Below are 19936 nucleotides of genomic sequence, written 5' to 3' on the forward strand. Positions count from 1 at the left end.
TTTTTTTAACAAGTGTCATCAGCATGGAAGCATGTTCTTTGGAATGGTGGCCAAAGCATGAAGGGGCATATGAATGTTTAGCATATCTGGCATGTTAATACCTTGCAATGCCGGCTACAAAAGTGCCATGCGAACGTCTGTTCTCACTTTCAGGTGACGCTATAAATAAGCGGGCAGCTTTATCTCCCGTAAATGTAAACAAATGTGTTTCTCTTAGTGAATGGCTGCACAAGAAGTAGGACAGAATGGACTTGTAGGTGCTGAAGTTTTAAATTGTTTTGTTTTTGAGTGCAGTTATGTAACAGCAACAAAAATCTATGTTTGTAAGTTGCACTTTCACGATAAAGAGATTGCACTGCGGTACTTGTAGGAGGTGAATTGAAAAATACTGTTTGTTTTGTTATTTTTATAGTGCAAATAAAAATAATATAAAGTGAGTACTGTACACTTTGTATTCTGCGTTGTAATGGAAATCAATATATTTGAAAATGTAGAAAAACATCCAAAATATTTAATAAATTTCAATTGGTATTCTATTGTTTATTAGTGTGATTAAAACTGCGATTAATCGTGATTAATTTTTTTAAGTTAATCACTTGAGTTAACTGCGATTAATTGACAGTCCTAGTTTGTTTTAAAGTGAATTTCAATCTTGAATTTGGTGACTTTTCCCTATGTTTGATTTGCCATATTTGCAAGGTGTTTATCTGCTGTTTTGAAATTGTTGAAGTTGGTTTTACTTACTTTCTCTGTTTAGAGAGACACTTAATCATCTATAAATAATAACACTGCAATTGGAGATTTTGAATGGTTTTATTTAGATTGTAACTCTTTGGGGTAGAAAATGCCGTTATTGTTTGTTCAGATGGTAAGCTCTTTGGGGCAGAGACCATGTTTTTGTTCTGTGTTTGTAGCACATCAGAATCCTGAGTCCATGACTGATTGGGGTTTCTGTGTGCTACTATAATATGAATGATTGGCTGTTTTTTTTTCTGGATACATTATCTTGGAAGTTATCACATTCCTTTGATTAGGAAATCGGTACTTCCTTTTTGTTTTTTTTCAAAAGCATACTAACCTCCTCCTTAGAGCTGTTATTCTCATAAATTTCTAAAGTATCAAGGAGGGATTTATTAAAGAGGAATTTATAACCGTGCCAGAAGATAGATATGATGACTTGGAAAGGGGAGTAAAGCAATGTGTTATCCAAATTGTGGTGACGCCAGTTCCTTTTGCGGTTCTTGTTCTGAATGGGAACACTGAACTGCTCTTTCTCAGTAGCAAATCCAAGTGACTGTGTTTTATACAAATGTGTTTTAAAATCTCCTTCTGAAGCTCCCTCTGCAGATAACTGTGCTCATTTCCATAAGTGCCATATAAACATGTCTGCTTAGTCACTGTGAAATGTTAATAAATATTTGAAAATACAGTGTTGTGCTGTTTAGGGAGAGTGTGTGGCTTAGTGGTTAGAACGGCACTGGAAGCCAGGACTTGACAGACACAAAAACACAGTTGTGGTCCGCCTAGTCATGCTTTTCCTCCCAGCCTGTCAGGGTTCCTTCCCCACTCTGAACTTTAGGGTAGAGATGTGGGGACCCTCATGAAAGACCCCCTAAACTTATTCTTACCAGCTTTGGTTAAAAATTTCTCCAAGGTACAAACTTTGCCTTGTCCTTGAACAGTATGCTGCCACCACCAAGCGTTTTAAACAAAGAACAGGGAAAGAGACCACTTGGAGAAGTCTTTCCCCAAAATATCCTCCCAAGCCCTACACCCCCTTTCCTGGGGAGGCTTGAGAATAATATACTAACCAATTGGTTACAATATCATTAAAGACCCAAATCCCTGGATTTTGGAACAATAGAAAAATCAGTCATGTTCTTAAAAAGAAGGATTTTATTAAAAATAAAAGAAAGGTAAAAATCATCTCTGTAAAATCAGGATGGAAAATATTTTACACGGTATTCAGATTCAAAACACAGAGGATCCCCCTCTGGGCAAAACCTTAAAGTTACAGAAAACAGGAATAAATCTCCCTCTTAGCACGGAAAATTCACATAAAACAAAAGATAAACTAATCCGCCTTGCGTGGCTTACCTATACTGGTTGCAATATTGGAGACTTGGATTAGGATGGGTTGGAGAAGATGGATTTCTGTCTGGCCTTTCTCAGTCCCAAGAGAGAACAACCATGTAAACAAAGAGCACAAACAAAAACCTCCCCTCCTCCCCAAGATTTGAAAGTATCTTGTCCCCTTATTGGTCCTTTGGGTCAGGTGCCAGCCAGATTAGCTGAGCTTCTTAACCGTTTACAGGTAACAGGATGTTGCCTCTGGCCAGGAGGGATTTTACAGCACTGTATACAGAAAGGTGGTTACCCTTCCCTTTATATTTATGGCACAGCCTAGGAGGTAAAAGTATATTTCTCTGTCTACTGATGCCCATTGCTGTGGTATCTGCGTACCAGTTGTATTTCTTTGGCTGGAGAGATGCGTCCAAAGTTTTGACAAACCCAGGCCCCATTTCCAGCTTTGTTTCACTCCTGCTTGGTACTTGAGATAAGTCTCATTATTATCTGTACTTAATGTGGCTAAGGTAGAATGTAGTATTAGTGCATCAACTATGAGAAAGAGACCGAGAGACTTTTTTCATTGGACCATATGAACTAGAACCATAAACTCACTGAATATTAAATCTCACCAAATGAGGGTAAATCCATCCTCATCATCATATCCACTCATTATACTCCACACCTGAACATAGCCGTTATATGAACAACATACCCCCATATCTCAGTGTCTGTACTTTGACCCGTTAACCTTTTACCCCCAGTCGGGGATATTGCAGATTATGTATTCCCTATGCCATCTGATCCTAAACCGAATTTTGCACCCCTTGATAATCTGTACCTTATTCCCTGATAACCAGAAACTTCTGCTCTTAAACTCTGTACCATTTTTTTTATTTTATCATCATCTTAATAAAATTATTAAATTAGTTTAATATATGCAGCGTCCTCTTCTATCCTGGGAACTGTCTCCTGCCTTAGACCTTGTGACAGGCTAATAGGTAATTAACAGCTAATAGGTACAAACAGTCTTTTGCAACTGTGACACTGTTTGTTAAGCCCCATGGCCTTGCTATTGGCCAAGCAGAATAGACATACACAGCGTAAATGACCTATGTGTTCTGTGAATGGAGCTGGTCAGAACTGAAGGGTGTTTGTTTTGTTTTGTTTGTTTTTTTAAATTGTGTTGTTTCCCGGTAGAGGGTTGGAAACGCACCCATTTTCACTATTTTTTTTCCTCCTTCCCACCCCCCACTTATTTTTTTAAAATCAAAATTTTGATCAGAAACATTCTTGACATTTTTTTGAAATGTTTCATTTACTGAAAACCAGGTGCTTCACACATTCTTTCTTTCAATGATTTCAAGATAATTTTTGACAAACTTCCAGAAATATTTAGAGGGAAGTCCACATCCTTCCACCAAACCCCCCTTCTTTCTATTAAAAAAAAAGTTCTGATCTGTTTTCCCCACAATTCTGTTCCAAGCGTGTTTTGTTTCTTGTTCCCAGGTTACAATATGCTCCAGTGTCTCAGGAGGCTGTCGTGTTGCTGAAGACCTGTCCTGCACAGGACTCCAGTGGAGAACTGCTTGGAACCAGGCCCCTCCATGTTGGCACAGCAATCCCTGCTCTTCTGTTGAGGCATCCTGGATGTCTCCCCTTTGTGTGCTGGATTACTGGGCAGTAGTGCTAAAGGATGGCTATGTAGCTTCTTGACCACAAAGCCGACAGGTGGCGCCCTCCCCTCCCACCTCTTCCTCACCTAGGATTTATAGTCTCTCTCTCTCTCTCTCTCTCTCTCTCTCTCTTTTAATTTCTACAGCAGGTTTTAAAAGATTAAACATTTTTCAAAAACAGCTCTCAAAAATGACAAGCCTGTTCCGGCGGAGCAGCAGCAATGGCAGCTCAAGGAACAGCTCTTCCACCCAGGAACTCAACAACAGCCGGCCCACCAGGCAGGTGCGACGGCTGGAGTTCAACCAGGCCATGGAGGATTTCAAGACTATGTTCCCCAATATGGATTATGACATTATTGAATGTGTTTTGAGGGCTAACAATGGAGCTGTGGACGCCACCATTGACCAGCTCTTACAGATGAATTTAGACGGCAGTGGTTATGATGACAGCTCGGACTCAGATGACAGTATTCCCCCAGAGGTAACGTTCATTATCCCCCGCATCTTGCATGGGTTGGGGGCTTTGTTCACTGGCATCCAGGAAAAGGATCGGAGTTCTTGTCTATAGACAGGGACGATGTGGTTGGACTCCTGGGTTCTGTTATCAGCGTTTCTTGTGTGACCTGAGACAAGTGATTTAGCCTCATTGTACTTCAGTTTCCCCACCTGTATAGTGATTATAATACTGTCCTGCTTTACAGTGCGGTTTTATTTACCAGCGTTTTAAAGCACCATGACATCCTCAGATGAAAGACACTGTATTAGGCTCCAATTCAGCAAAGCATTTGAGCACACACTTAACTTTTAAGCATGTGAGTAGTCCCACTGAAATCATGTGCCTATGTGCAAATACATTGACTTCACACACTTAAACTTCCAGTACAGTATAAATACAATGAAGTCAATAAGACTACTCGCATGCTTGACAATTATGTACATCTTCATGGAGCACTGCACTTCATTCTTTGAGGTGCATTCTCTCTCTCTCTCTAATATATATATTTAGGAAGTGTCTGCTCATTCAAGAAATGTACATGTGTATATTATACTGGTATAATGGTATAATATCCAGACAGTGTATTAATTAAAGGAATCTCTTTTCTCATGTCATATTTTACCTTTAGTGTATTCTGAAGTTTTAGGTTGTCCCTCAAGAGCTAGGTGTATTGGTAGTGGAATATAAACATTCTTTTTTACCTTTGTGATTGGTTCAACTGCAGCTTGGAGGGTGATCACCAAAGCTGATTACATTTGGCAGCCCTTGCGTTGTTTATATGCCATGAGAAGGTGCAGTTAGAGTGCCTGGTCCAATAGCTCTGGTGCTGAGAGCATGAAACATCATCATGGTTTGGCCCTACCTTTGGAACTGAGTTAACTGAATCTTTGTCACTAAAGAGGAAGGAAGGAAGCAAATCCTTTGAGTAAGTAGTAGTCATATTGCCTTAGTTTTCAGAGCAGAAGTGCACTAAAGAGTCTCAGCTTTGCAATGCTATTGTCACAGGAAATGTCAGCATCAAGTATTTAACATATTCTCTGTATTCAGTTCTATGCTCTTTCATTTCCGCATTCCTCATGTACCTTGAGATTGAAGAGTAGCTATGATCAGGATTTCTTTGCTGTAAGCAGGACAAATGCAAGATCTGATAAAGATAAGGCAAAACATTGAAGCAAAGTAACTAGGAACAGCATAGCTAATACTTAATGACCTAGAAGGAAACCAAGATGGTGAAGTGAGGATGCATCTAAATGTTATGGGGGGTCTAGTTTGCTCTCAATGCATGTTTACAGCTCTCCCTCCCCCCCGTATGGGCATAAAGTGTGTGAGTTCTCTGTTGCTCAGTGTGTGTGTTGTATACCTTTCTCTGTGTCTTATTTACAGAGGATGTGAGTCTGTTACAGCCCCCAGTTATAGAGCCTGTCTCTTCACCTTGAGCTGTAGATACTCATGTTTCAGGTCTGGTTCAATCCCTGGTGGCAGCCAAGATAGTGGCCATCACATGTACACATAAAGTCTCACTTGGTGAGTTCCCTGTGCTGGGGCATTGCAAGCCATCCCTTTCCTATGTCTGCTGATAAGAAAAACAGCAGTATGTTCCGATGTCAATAATAAAAATGAAACAAAGTTAAAGTTCTGACTCCCAACACTTTTACTTTCTTTAACCTCTTAGTAGAAAATGATGACATGAGTGCATGAGGGAAAGGATGGAGAAAGGAAATTCCATGGGGCATCTATTTAGTTTGTCTAATTAGCAAGAGTGAGCAGATTTCCAGTCCATAACTGGATGGTGGGTGGGACACAGGGTATCAAGAGAAAATCAGAGATCTACTGAAACAGGAAGTGTTTATTGAAAAAGCTATTAACTGAAGATACAAACAGACTTCCACACAGCTTGAGTTCCAGCTTTGTCTACTTTGTTTACCAGGGAACATGCTCCGTCTGGAACTTTGTGCAAGCACAGAGACACATTTGGTGGCCTTCATATGTTTACATCCAGTTATACTATCAAAACATATGGTGAAGTCGTTTAAGAAGGGATTCTCTGGGTCTGCATGCACTAGAACCCGCATATCAGAGTGGAAACCGTGCATGTAACTCTGACTCATTGGAATGAAAAGTTACTCTGCAAACAAGTAACTTTTTAAGGCATGTTGAGTGGCAAAATGCAAAGGCATGTGGCAGAAAACTTCAGTTGCTTTTCAAAGAGGCTGTTTTTGTGTTGCACTTTCTGATGGTGTAACCACTCACTCTATTTTGATGAGCTTTGTTTCATAGGAACAAAAAGTAGGAAGAAAAGAACGGTGGGTGGGTAGGAAGAATCAGAGCAGAGAGTTCTACCTGCAAAAGCTGACAAGGGCAGATTGTGTGTCAGGGCAGCTGGAAACTGGCTTCAGATTACAAGAGGCTCTTCGACTATTTATGGATTAAAAACAACCTGACAAGACAAGGATTTCTAAGAAGAGAATTGTGGCTTCCAACATCAAGGAAATGGGACCTTGCAGGTGCTGGGGGTCTAATTTCCTCTAATAGGAGTCATGCAATCAGGAGGGAGCTGTATTTTTGTGACTTGGACCTAGATCCTTGTTAGCCATATCATTCTGTATGCTATAGGCATCATGCGCATCCTCCTCCTCCTTCCCTTCCTCTTCCTGCCTCCAGTTGCATTGTGCCTGCATCAGGTATCAAGAAAGCAGGCTGTGTTCTGCAAATTGTCTACTTTTAAAAAGAAAATTTTCTTTCTTGGATTCTTCTTCATCTTGGTCTTTCCAGTGGTGATTCCATCGTTGGGTCACCTGGGACGTTGCCTCACATAGAAGAAATATCTAAGTAAAATAAACGTCCCTGCCTTTTGTTCACAGTTACCCTTGGATCTTCCAGATGAAGTCCATTGGGGAAACCCTAGAACATGGACTGTTTCCAGCTGGGGCCTCCAAAGCTGGAGGGCACGCGCACTTCAGTGAACAGGCTAGTAGCAAGAGCCAAAGCCTGGGGAGCACTTTTAAAAGTGCCCTTTCTGAGTGCATGTGCCCCTGAGAAGAATTGCAGAGGATTACATACCTAAGATTTGCACCTGGAGCTGCCACTGGTGCACATTCACCTCCCCCCTCCCAAGGAACCGCATAGACATCTAATGACGTGATGTGTCATGGTGATATTTATAGCAAAGTAATATTGACAAGTGATTAAAGCAGGGGACTGGGAATTCATACTCCTGCATGCTTTCTTAGCTCTGCTACGGACATCACTGTGTGACCTTGGGCAAATCATTTAGGCCCGGATATTGAAAGGCATTCCTGTGCCCTATGCCTACTGATTAAGGGGTTTAAATCTCATTTTCAAAAGGGCTTTGGACACTTAGGAGCCAAAATCCCATTGACAGGCAATGGGCCTCTTACGTACCTACTTCACATGGAGAAGTTGGAAGACTCAATTAATGCTAGTTTGGCAATATAAGATCCTCTAATGTAAAGTGCTGTAAAAGTGCAAATTGTTTATTAACAACAGTCCAGGACTCCTCATCATCATACCCACTGATATTACATGGCAATTTGCTGGTGAGCAAGGTGTATTTCTTTTTGTAGCTAATTTTATGATTGAAATTAACACCTGTGAAAGGGAAGGTCTTATACCTTTAGCCCTGTCCCAAGCATGGTGCAAGCAGGCACTGTTCAGGCTCTTCTCCTACATACTTCAGCCAGTGCCCCTCGGTGCAGCAGTAGTGCTTCAGCGAAGATGCTACGTATGCTGATGGGATGGCTTCTCCTGCTGCTGTAGGTACTCCACCTCCCCAAGAGGTGCCAGTGCTGCCGACATCAGGGGTTAGGTCGGTTTAACTGGATTGTCCACACACCTGAGCAACATAGTTACACCAACCTCATTTTCTAGTGTAGGCCAGGCCTTAGGGTATGTATGTACTACTATGTCTGCACGGCAGCTACACTGCTGTAGCGTTGTAGTGTAGACACTAAAGTGATGGAATGAGCTTTTCTTTTGCTATAGCAAATCCACCCTCTTGAGAGACAGTCATTAGGTGGATGGAAGAATTCTTCCGTCAGCCTAGCAGTGTCTGTTCTGGCGCTTAGGTTGGCTTAACTATGTCTCTCAGGGATGTGAATTTTTCACACCCTGAGCCATGTAGTTAGGTTGACCTAAGTTTTAGGCATAGAGGAGGCCTCACATTCTGTATCTTGTTCTGCACTAAAGGAGCACTAAATGAACTGAGTCATAGCACCAAGTAACTGTTTAAGAGCCATTCCCAGGTGCATGTTAGTTGTCAAGGTATGCAGTGCTCTGGGTTTTGTAAAGTAGGTCAGGAGGCCAATCAGTAAAATATGCAAGAAGTTCAGAAGCAGGTTTCAGTTTGATTAGTCAGTTTGATTCGAGTGCACGGTTCAAACAGTGAAGCATGCAGCTAGATCAGTTTGTTTTAAAAGGCACTTGAGGTCTGAGCCAAAACCCCACTGAGTCAGAGGAAAAACTTCCATTGACTTCAGCCAGCTTTAGATCAGGCCCTTTGTGAAGTCCGTTCCTGGAGGGCATCGTGGGGATTGGAACCGAGATGCCTAGTCTTCAGTGGCAGCTCATAAGTGACGTTGCTGCTGGTGAGAGATGCAGAAATCTAGAATCAAATTAAAGACACAGTCACTGGAAGCATCAACTTTTAGAGGAGGTCAAGAAGCAGCTCCTTGCCTGGTCATGTTCCTCCCCAGAGAGATTATAGAGGAGCTGGACACCTAACAGAGAAAAATAAGCCTGTGTTTAAAATCAATTCAGTGCACTGTGGCCATCATTGCGGGGTCTGTGTTCCCAGTGCAGGACTGCACGTGCAGAGCAATGCAAAGGTGTGGAGAACGCGTTTACCTCCACACCATTCGGGGTGTGAACTGCAGACTCTCCCTAGGCTGTGAGGAGAGGGAGTTATAAGAGAGAGAGATAAAGGCGACACCAGGAGTGACTGCACTTTGCAGCATGGAAGGCCACAGTCAGCAGCCTGCCAGGGGTTGCCATGCCAACTGCTCGATCCTGGAAGGTGCTCACTTTTTTCATAGAAGTCAGAAGTTTCTGAGGGAGGGATTTTTTTTTTCCCCAAAAATCACTTAAGCGTGCAAACTTCATTGTCTTTCAGTGGCACTGGTGTGCCTAAGTGGCTGAGGTGCTTTTGAGAATCCAACCCTGAGTGCTTAGCACCTTTCAAGATTGGGACCCGGGTTTGCGCAAGAATTGTTGCACACTCTTAAAAACCAAAATGAAATGCACCCACCCTACCTGCTGGTGCTTGTACAGTATCTGCCTTGCTTGTTTAGTTTCACCAGTGATAAATACTATAACTGATCAGCTGAGGCCCCGAGTCCTGGTGTCTTATTACAACATGTGTGATGGGAGAGATGTTATCCCTGCCCCTTCCTTTCAGGGAGCAGAGATGATATGTATTCAGCTAGCCATTTTTCCACTAGGTGGTCAAGTTATCTCTGATAACTACAAGTTTCCCACCCACTGATTTATTACAGGTTTCTGAGGGGTAGCTGTGTTATTCTGTATCAGCAAAAACAATGAGGAGTCCTTGTGGCACCTTAGAGACTAACACATTTATTTCACTCCATGCATCTGATGAAGTGGGTTTTAGCCCATGAAAGCTTATGCCCAAATAAATGTGTTAGTCTCTAAGGTGCCACAAGGACTCCTCGTTGATTTATTACAGTGTGTCTTAAAGGGACACTGCTGGGTTTGGCAGCCCCCACATTAGCCTGATGTAAAATATGTGATGGGCCTGATTCTGGTCCCATGTTGACATTACACCATCGCAGCTCCATGGACATCCATAGAGTTGCTCCTGATTTACACCTGTATATGTGAGAGGAGAGGATCGGGCCTCCCTAGGCATGTCTTGCATTGTCCAGGCTCGCCTCTGCTGACCCGTGACTGGTCTCTTATTTTCTCTCCATCATTTATTTGTGTAGATTTTGGAGCGGACGCTTGAACCTGACAGTTCAGATGAAGAGCCTCCTCCCGTCTACTCGCCCCCTGCCTATGATATGCATGTCTTTGACCGGCAGTATCCACAAGCTCCACCAAGCCCCCCTCCCAGGTAAGAGCCACAGCGTAGAGTCCACCCAGCATGAGTCCACTGTCTCGCAGGAAATAGCCAGGAGCAAGCTTGTTCTGGGTTACCATAATGGGGAACCGCTAGTGTTGGGGTCACGCTCTGAATCTCTGAAAGGATACTGTTGGGGTGGAGCAAGTGCATTTCAACATGTTTATCTCACTGCCTATAGTTTCCTTTTACAGACTAGAGTGAATTTGTTTCCTTAACAAAAGGTTTTGTCTCCCACCCATATCCAAGTGTGCTTGGGAATGCCAGGCTGTGCATGCTGGCTTGCTGATATAGGAATAGTTGAGAGGGCCGGACCACATAGGCTGGAGCATTGCTGAACTTGAAATGGTAGTGAATCAAAACCACAGGAATGCCAGTTCATAAAAATGAAGCAAGCTAGTAGGTAACAGAAACACCAGGCTGCTTTCTTTTGGGGCTAGTGATGATGTTGTGTACGCTGCCTTGTGGAGGAGGCACTGGTAGCTAAGAGAAGCGCGAAGCACTAATGATGGGGCTTCTGACAGCTCCAGGAACCTCGCTGCCTCAGTGGGGGTGTTTACGACAGGAGAGCAAAAATTGGAACCATTTATATTTGAGTCTGATCTTTGTAGGAGGAGCAGGATGGGTTTGGATCTAAACCGCACCAGACACAAAATCAAAACCCGGATGAGCAAAGTTTTTAGTGCAATTGCAGCACAAAATTTTTCACCCTTCCTATAGTCACAGTAGGTTTTGATGGAATGTTCCACCAGAAGGGGTGAAAGACTGTCCTGCAGCCTACCCCCTAGAAAACTTAGCATGAATGGAAAAGAGCCATCCTTTCTCCCGTGTTGCTAATTAGATGGGCTTGCACACCATTCAATACACTGTCCTCGCTGCTGTCTGTCATATGTTCTATTTCACCATGTTGCTTTGGCCAGAGGTTGAGTGTTTTTGAAAGGCAGATGCGCTAGACACATTCCGAGGCTGCACAAATGGTGCTTCGCTGCGTTTTGGCTGGCCTCTTGTGGAGTTGGCTGGTGAGAGTTAATTAGGATTGGGTGAGATAAAGCCAGAGGGGATGAATGAAGATCACAGCTGGGTGAAAATGTCTGCAAGGCTCTAGAAACTCAACAGCTGAAAGGCCCAGAAAATAACTCATGGGCTGAATGGAATGTCAAAAATTAGCTAAAAGAGGTGAGCTGTTGTTTCATCTAAACAACAGCAGGTGGTTTCTCTCATTAAGCCTATTGCTTTTCATCATTGAAAACAAAGAGATTTTAAAGTCAGAAAATGTAGAGTAACAGAGATGGTGGTTATAGAAATAGCACATGTGTCCTTAAATGTAGATAGCTCACTGCATTCCTCGGGCACTAAAGCCAGACTTCATTCATTGTTCAGTGTGTCCTAGCAATCAGTTGTCACGTACTCAGAAGTAAAACTCGACCATAATCTGACATGCCACGCTCCCTGGGAAACCTGAAAATTAAGATCTCTTCCTGTACCACCTTGGTGTGAAAACTATTGGGAACCTCCTGTGGAGCCAACCCTTTGGTCCTTCATACATCTGTCCCTGGTGTTTGCTCTAACTGAAAACTGCTCTATGGTCTGGGGTGAAGCTGCCACGCTTAGGTTGTCGACACAGAGCTGAATTTGGCCACTTGTATTATTAGTGGCTGGTTGAATTATACTCCAGTCTGTGTTAGTGCACATTCTGGCAGACCTTTGACAAGATGCCATGACCGTCAAGTCTGCTTGGAGAGCTCTGAGAGGTGAAAATCAACCTATTACGTTTCTGGTTGACTGGTGCCCCATTTTCAAACAGGAAACAACTTGCAGCGCCAACTCCAAGATCTGCTTACATTCAGGGGAGGAATCCCACTCCTGCAGATGGTGTGTGAGACAGTGGCTGATGTCTTGACACTCTTTTGCTAAAGCAGCTCACTCACTGCTCTAGAGGAGTACCATGCGTGGATGGTCAGTACCACCAGGCAGCTGAAAACTAGGTTCTTACAGAGTGGAAGCATTGGTGGAAGAGAGAGTCTAACACACTGAGTAAATTCAGGAGTCCATCGCGGCACCTGCCTCTTTGTCCACTTAATCGTAGATCGTGGACCAGCCTCAACAGGGTACGCTCTGGCTCATCCAGAGTAGTCGCAACCATATACAGGCATGGATTTCCTCCATGTGCTGCGACTGGGGAGCAGTGTTGCAGACAGTAACTCATGTGGTGGAAGTGTGGCCAACCCAACATCTGGAGGGTGGTTTACCCCTCGCCTCCTGTGATACAGAGGCTATGCTTTGCTTATGAACCTGGACATTGAGCTCTGTCATCTGCATATGAGAGGAGGAGGAGCAATTGCTAAATTGTACTGTGGATTAGACGAGCTTAAAATGAACTGGCCAGTAGGTATGTCCAAGTTGTAATAGTTGTCCACTGACCTAGTAGATGTGGTGGAATCAAAAGTGCTAAATGGTGTAATGAGCCCTGTACTGCTGAGAGCTCATTGAGATTCTACTTTAGCTTGGCTGGAAGAGGCCTGGACTTCTGGAGCAAGAGGATCCAAATTTTATTCCTTTTGTTGCGGTGATGTTCTGAGTGGCTATGGGATGTGTATCACTGTGACGATTGGCGAGTTCCAGTTGGCCCGGGATTTGATATGTTTTCATAGAGCGTAAGGCCAGAAGGGACCGTTAAATCATCTGAATATCACAGGCCATAAAACTTCAGTTACCCCTGCATTGAGCCCAGTAACTTTGCTTGGTTAAAGTCTATCTTCCAAAAGGCATCCAGTCTTGATCTGAAGACTCAATCCACCACTTCCCTTGGTAGTTTGTTCAATCTTACTGCTAAAAGTGGCCTGTTTTCTAACTGAAATTTGTCTGGCTTCCACTTCAGCTATGATTTCTTGTTCTGCCTTTCTGATCCAGATGAAAAAGCCCTTTTGTAGCTGGTATTTCTCCCTGTGAAGGCACTTAAATATATATTACATTTGTTGGTGTCTTTTTCTGTCTCTAGTTTCCATTATTCTGTGATATACTAACAGGTTCTTCAGTGCATCTAGGCGATAAAAGCTTATTTTCCCCCATAAGGCATAATATTGGGGTGTGTGTGTGTGTGTGTGTATATATATATATATATATATATATATATAATCAGATAGCTTATCAGTGCAACCTCACAACTGTTTGCTATATACTGTATCCCTGAAATTGCCTTTTGGGGATACCAGTGGCTGTCCTCCTGACGTTCTGCGGAGAGGTGCCAACACATTACTGACCTGAGGGCAGCCTTGACAATTGGCAGAGAGCCTGAGGGCTGCGCCAGGTTTTTACAAAATGGATTTATCCAGCTACGCTCATCTTTCACTGTGAAGGCGGCATGGGGCACTCTGTTTTTGACCCAGCATTGTGTACTGGGATCTGTAGTTGGTTTGGCCACTTCTCTGCCGGTTCCATAAGATCTGCAGCTGCTAAGGAGGCTGGCTTAAGAGAAGCAGGCTCCTCTAGAGAGTGTGGCTGTGGAGGGTCAAGTGATGCAATTCACTGATGTAGAATTGTCCTGGGGGTGGAGGGAGAAATGTGCTCTTCCTGATCCTTTAATCAAACCCAAACACCATATGATTCTTTGGCTGACTCCTGCTGTCCCTGCAGTGCCTCTGCAGGATGGGTACAGTCACAGTTTGAAAGGGAAGTTCCAAAGTGGGAGTTGCCTGGCAAGAGGCTTTTATTTGTTTCCTTCACCGTGTGTAAGTGGTAATGAAGACATTAACATTCACACGCAGTCATCATCGCCTCCTGCCACCTCCGCTGACTTTTATGCTTCGCTGCAAGCCCTGAAAATAAAATCCACAGCTCCTAAGCTCTTAGAGAAAGCAATACGTTTTCTCCCCGTCAGCACAAAATCTGCAAGAATGGAGCTCCCCACCTCCCTCCTCATCTCTTCTGTCCCCTGCCAGCTTTGTGCCTTCTTTCAAGCTTCCATGTACTCCTCTCAATTAACGTACACCAGGCCCCCGCTGCCCTCCAGCTTCAAACACCTCCTGGAAACCTGATAACTAAGAGCATCCAGACTCCGCTCTGCGTTTGTTCTCAGCGTTCTGCCTGCCTCTTGGTGCCTGTGGGTTGTTAGCTCTTCAGGACAAGGATTCAGTTCTTTGAGCAGTGCATCTTGCTTTGTGTAAAGCACCTTGTATGCTGACTTCGACAGATAAATAATAACTTCTCCTGAGAGGGTGTTAATTGGGGAAATCCTTGACACAGAGGCAAAGCCTGTCCCACATATGGGGAGATTTGGAGGGAGCGGGGGAGATGAAGATCCCAGAAGAAACCCCCTCCCCCAGAAAATGCAAAATAAAAGAAGCCAATTTCAAACTCCCAGAAATGCAGGCAGCCCCACTCTAGCAGTGGGTTCAATTAGTCTGTGGAATAGCCTCCCCCAAGGAAATGGGGTCCAGTGCTCAGGGTGTTTAAAACTAAACAACATAAATCATTAGGAAAGATACAATGAGGGACAGTCCTGGCCGTGGTGACCTAATGGGTCTCTTCTGTGTCTGCGTTCTGTGATTCTGGGGAATGCTCTGGCAAACAGCCCCATCAGAACTCCAGAAAGAATTGACCAAATGAAAGTGTTAACAGACTGATAGGCAAGAAATGGCTGAGCAGGAAGGTCCCCTGTCCCATTATCTGAGTGTGGTTATAGGGGAAGATAGAAGAAGTGGTGAGCAAGGCATGGCCTGTGGACCCAGAATATGATAAAGGGCTGAGGATACAGGCTATCCATGTACATAGACTGCCTGCCATCCGCGTACAGCGCTGATAGTGATGCCTAGGGTGCTGTTGATTCACATTCATAAGTTCCATTTGAAGCCTCTGGTGTTCACCCATTGCTGAAGCAGACAGATTTGACATGCAAAAGAGTCTGCTGCAACTTCCAGTCTTACAAAGCAATCTGGTGGTAGGGTTAGCACAGAGCAGGTCAAAGGACCAAGAAGTCACGTTACCTTCACGTTACCCTTACAGGTTGCCACATCCAGTCACGTCACTTGGCTTATCAAGTCTGGTATCCTGCCTCAGCTCTGGCCCTATGCTTGAGGGTTTGAAGGAAGAAAACACCTCCCTTCTCTTCTCTTCCTCCCCTCTGCAGAGGAACGCTCATGGGCAATTATGCAGTGCTGTACTTTGTGGTGTTGGGTGGGTGTGATTTACATAGTTAAGGCATAACTCTCACAGTGTTGCTAACTCTCACAATATTTGATGATTTTCTTAAGACCCCAGTTCCTGGTGTCATTATCTGAGAATCTTGAGTAACAAAACCTGAAACAAATACTCACCAGCAACCACACAACAGAACCACTAACCCAGAAACCTATCCTTGCAACAAAGCCCGTTGCCAACTGTGTCCACATATCTATTCAGGGGACACCATCATAGGGCCTAATCACATCAGCCACACTATCAGAGGCTCGTTCATCTGCACATCTACCAATGTGATATATGCCATCATGTGCCAGCAATGCACCTCTGCCATGTACATTGGTCCAACTGGACAGTCTCTACGTAAAAGAATAAATGGACACAAATCAGACGTCAAGAATTATAACATTCATAAACCAGTCGGAGAACACTTCAATCTCTTTGGTCACTCGATTACAGACCTAAAAGTTGCAATTCTTCAACAAAAAAACTTCAAAAACAGACTCCAACGAGAGACTGCTGAATTGGAATTAATTTGCAAACTGGATACAATTAACTTAGGCTTGAATAGAGACTGGGAGTGGATGGGTCAGTACACAAAGTAAAACTATTTCCCCATGTTTATGCCTCCCCCACTTGCCCCCCTCCCCACTGTTCCTCAGACGTTCTTGTCAACTGCTGGAAATGGCCCACCTTAACTACAAAAGGGCCCCCCCATTGTCCCTCGTCCTCGTCTCCCCCCCCCCCCCCCCGCTCTCCTGCTGGTAACAGCTCATCTTAAGTGATCACTCTCCTTACAGTATGTATGGTAACACCCATTGTTTCATGTTCTCTATGTATATAAATCTCCCCACTGTATCTTCCACTGAATGCATCCGATGAAGTGAGCTGTAGCTCACGAAAGCTTATGCTCAAAGAAATTTGTTAGTCTCTAAGGTGCCACAAGTCCTCCTTTTCTTTTTGCGAATACAGACTAACATGGCTGCTACTCTGAAACAAAACAAAGTGTGAATGTCCAGCAGAGGAAAGCCTGAAAAAGTGGTAACACCGAAAGGCTCAAAAACTCAATGGCAAATAAAAAGAACTCCAAACTAGTTAGTTTAAAATTATTTTAAAGCCAAGCTTGTGATCTTTTGGGGGAGGGGGATGATGGCTGATGTGATTTTTTGAATGCTTGAGGTTGGCCCTCAGTTCCTATCAAGTCACTGGGAATTGAGGGCACTCACACCTTGAGGAGCTGGGCTCTGAGAGTTTGCAGAGTGAGCCAGAATGCTGAAATGATTGCTTTCTCATCTCGGTGTCTTTTTTCCCTGGCCTACAGGATTGATGTACCCAATTCCAGTGGCCCTCAGGTGCACAGACGGTACAGGAACTGGAATCCACCATTATTAGGCAACCTTCCTGATGATTTCCTTCGCATCCTACCCCAGCAGATGGACAGTGTGCAGGTGGGAGGAGAATGTGTTCAACTATATAGCACCTAGACTTCTTAGGGTGACAAGTTCAAATCCTAGCAGGGCTGGTTCTGTCCTTCATCTTTCTGAAGTAGATCCACTGAGCACTGCATAAATTACCATGAAGGGGCATTTCCAGTGAAAACCTAGTGATGCTGTGAGGTTAAATTCATCCCAAAATTTAAGATGCGCCAAAATCAAGTACTCTACAAACCTGTAGAAATATCACAGTGGAACTTAAATTTCAGCTATCACCCTTCTCCTATAGGGTTTACACCCTTAACTTTGCAGCAGGTGTGGTGTTTTAAGACCCTCTGGCTTCCAAGATGCATCATGGCAATTTTCATAGGAGTAGGCGTTTGACTGGGTGTCCCTGGCCAAAATTTCCCTTGTCCCCTTCTATTATACAATATGTTGCAGACTGGCTGGCTGCTGCCCTCCCACCCCAGAGATAAGCTTCATTTCACTGGTGCCATATAAATTAGGGTTTGTGAACTGCCTTTGGACTTCAGCATCAATACTTCATACTTTAGCATGGTCCTAAAACTCTATAGCTAGGCATCTCACAGTGTATCAATTTATGCATCTTGCCAGAGCTGCAATAGGAAGCTGTCTCCTGCAAGAAGCAAGAATGACCACTGAGCTAACTACTCGCACACCTAAATGCAAAGCTTATTTCTTCCACTTAGCTTTCCCACAGTATTTTCTCTGCCCACCCAACTCACATGTATATAAACAAGCAAACAAATCCATACATTAAGCTGTCTCTCCTATAGGCTAGGAGAGGCGAGACAGAAAATGCAATGAAGGGGGCTAAATTATAAGTAGACAGCTAGATTCTTCCCTTCCCTTTTGGCTCCGAAGGCACATCTACCACAGTTTCATAAATTATTGCTCTGGAGCTTCATCTTTTCAGGCTATATTACCTTTCTGGGAATAGGAAGCTGCCTGTTCACTGGGCTCCGGGGGAAGAGAGGTCCTGGTGCCTTTTTCCTTCCTTAGGAATTGTAGGCTATTGATTTTTATGGCCCTCTGCTACAAATCAGATAAATATGGTAGGCCAGGTGAGATTGCTACTGGATGGAATGTTTCTCCTCCTTCCCCTTTTGCATGCACAGATACATGCACAAGCAGGAAAATGAGAGATAAAAGCTGTTAGGGTTTGTCTCAGATAGTGGAATTTGTCCGATGGTAAATTGCATTTTCAGCTGCTAGATGGGAAAAATAAAAGCTGTGCCACTTCGGCTTCCATCCGCGAGAGGCTCTGCACTTCTCCCCATGTCAAAGCCAGGTTCAGCCCTGGTTTGATATTGATTTAGCTATCAGAAGAACTCTAATACTTGTATTTAAAGTGAGGCTCTGACTATAAAAGTGGTTTAATGGGATTCCACGTTTATTGTGACTTTCTGATTTCCAGATTAGATGTTCTCAGATTCCAAGTTAAAAAGACAAACCACAAACTTTTTCTCCTGACTAGCCAGCCCTGCAGACTCAGCCTGAGAATCAAGCTGGGTACTTTCCTTTTCACACATCACTAGCAATAAAGCCAGGCCAAACTATCCCCTCATTGACTCCCATTGTGTAGCCTGATTGCTTTCAGTAAGTTTGTACATGTGTAATTGATTAGAAGTGTTTACTAAGTTCCATTGATGATGCTCAAGGAGGAAGAGACTCTCGCTCACTATCCCACAGCTGAGTTGGCTCTTCTGGGCTGGCTGAGAAATGCCAAGGAAAAATGTATGCACCATATAGTCAGCATATCTGCTGCTGATTTTGCTCGGGAGCAAATATGCTGGGGAAGAGAGTGCCCTTGTCACAGTTGCCTTTCCCAGTAGAGATTTTCACTTTAACCAAGATCAGGATTGAAGCCCTTTGGTAAGGCTGAAGTATAGAGAGGATGGGAGTACAGCCTGCTGTTGTCTAAACTGTGCTGATTCTGTTGATAGATAGGGACCTTTAATTTTCAATGTGGATATTCCAGCACCTTTCACAAGAGCTAAAACCTTGATTCAGCAAAGCACTTATGCTTCAGTGTCATTGAAGCCACTGGGACTTAAACACATGCTCAAGTGCTTTGTTGAATCCCGTCTTACAGTCACACATACTACCTGGTTACTGTAATGAGCTTCTCAGGGCCTTCATTGACTCTTCCTTTATGTCATACTCTTGTCCAGAGTTCACAAAGTTGCCATCAGACTGTGCTGGGCGAGGGCAGCCAGAGATCCCAGGGCTCGTTGGACCAAGAGAGGAAGTGGAAACAGTACCTGGAAGATGAGCGAATTGCGCTCTTCTTACAAAATGAAGAGTTCATGAAGGAGCTCCAGAGGAACCGGGATTTTCTCCTGGCCCTTGAGAGAGGTGATAAGCCATTTCAGAGACTTCTGTGTATGCTTTTCATATGCTTGAATTCCTCCTTTGCTGCAACTTCCAGCCCTTGGGCCTCGTTCTCCATTGCCCTACACTGAGTGTCATCATTTACACAAATACAAAATGAGTGCAAAATGCAACTACACCACAATGGCAACGTTTTTCACCCACGTTGCACTTACGCTGCATTGGTGTAAATAAGCTGAGGGTGCAGTGCTATGGAGACTCGGATCCATTGGGAGCTGATGGCAGGGGTGCTTTCTGTTCCTTCTAGCCTGGCTTGATAGTCTTCCTCATGGCTCTCCTAACTCTGCAAAGTCCTTCCATCTTCCCCACCAGCTAATACTCCTTTCATGACCATCAGACCTATAGAAGCATTGGGTGAAATCCTGGCAAAACTCCCCTTGACTTCAGTGAGACCACGAATTTCATCCATTATCCTCTGACCCCTCCTCCCACCTCTTCTGAAAGACCTAGACAAAACACTCCATCAGCTGTGATCGGTCTCCAAAGATTGGGCTTTATCATTACATCCTTGTCGTCCCCCGCCCCCCCCCCAGATATTGCTGTTTCAATTATTTCCCTTTTAACCCTCTCTGCCTACAAA

At 43.9% G+C, this 19936-nt stretch overlaps 1 protein-coding gene across 6 annotated transcripts in view; it reads left to right on the forward strand.

The window, feature by feature from the left end:
- CUEDC1 (CUE domain containing 1) overlaps positions 1 to 19936 on the forward strand; it is a 124716-nt gene that overhangs the window by 89218 nt on the left and 15562 nt on the right. For 4 of the 6 annotated variants that reach the window (XM_048823972.2, XM_048823973.2, XM_048823974.2 and 1 more), the window contains 4 exons: positions 3577 to 4224; positions 10200 to 10327; positions 16830 to 16956; positions 19137 to 19320. In XM_048823972.2, the coding sequence (XP_048679929.2) occupies positions 3934 to 4224; positions 10200 to 10327; positions 16830 to 16956; positions 19137 to 19320 (730 nt within the window). In that variant the 5' untranslated portion in view covers positions 3577 to 3933. The remainder of the gene's footprint in view (positions 1 to 3576; positions 4225 to 10199; positions 10328 to 16829; positions 16957 to 19136; positions 19321 to 19936) is intronic. The other 2 variants (XM_048823976.2, XM_075120668.1) reach the window with 2 other exon arrangements.

Source organism: Caretta caretta, chromosome 17 (assembly GCF_965140235.1).
Source record: "Caretta caretta isolate rCarCar2 chromosome 17, rCarCar1.hap1, whole genome shotgun sequence".
Taxonomy (NCBI): domain Eukaryota; kingdom Metazoa; phylum Chordata; order Testudines; family Cheloniidae; genus Caretta; species Caretta caretta.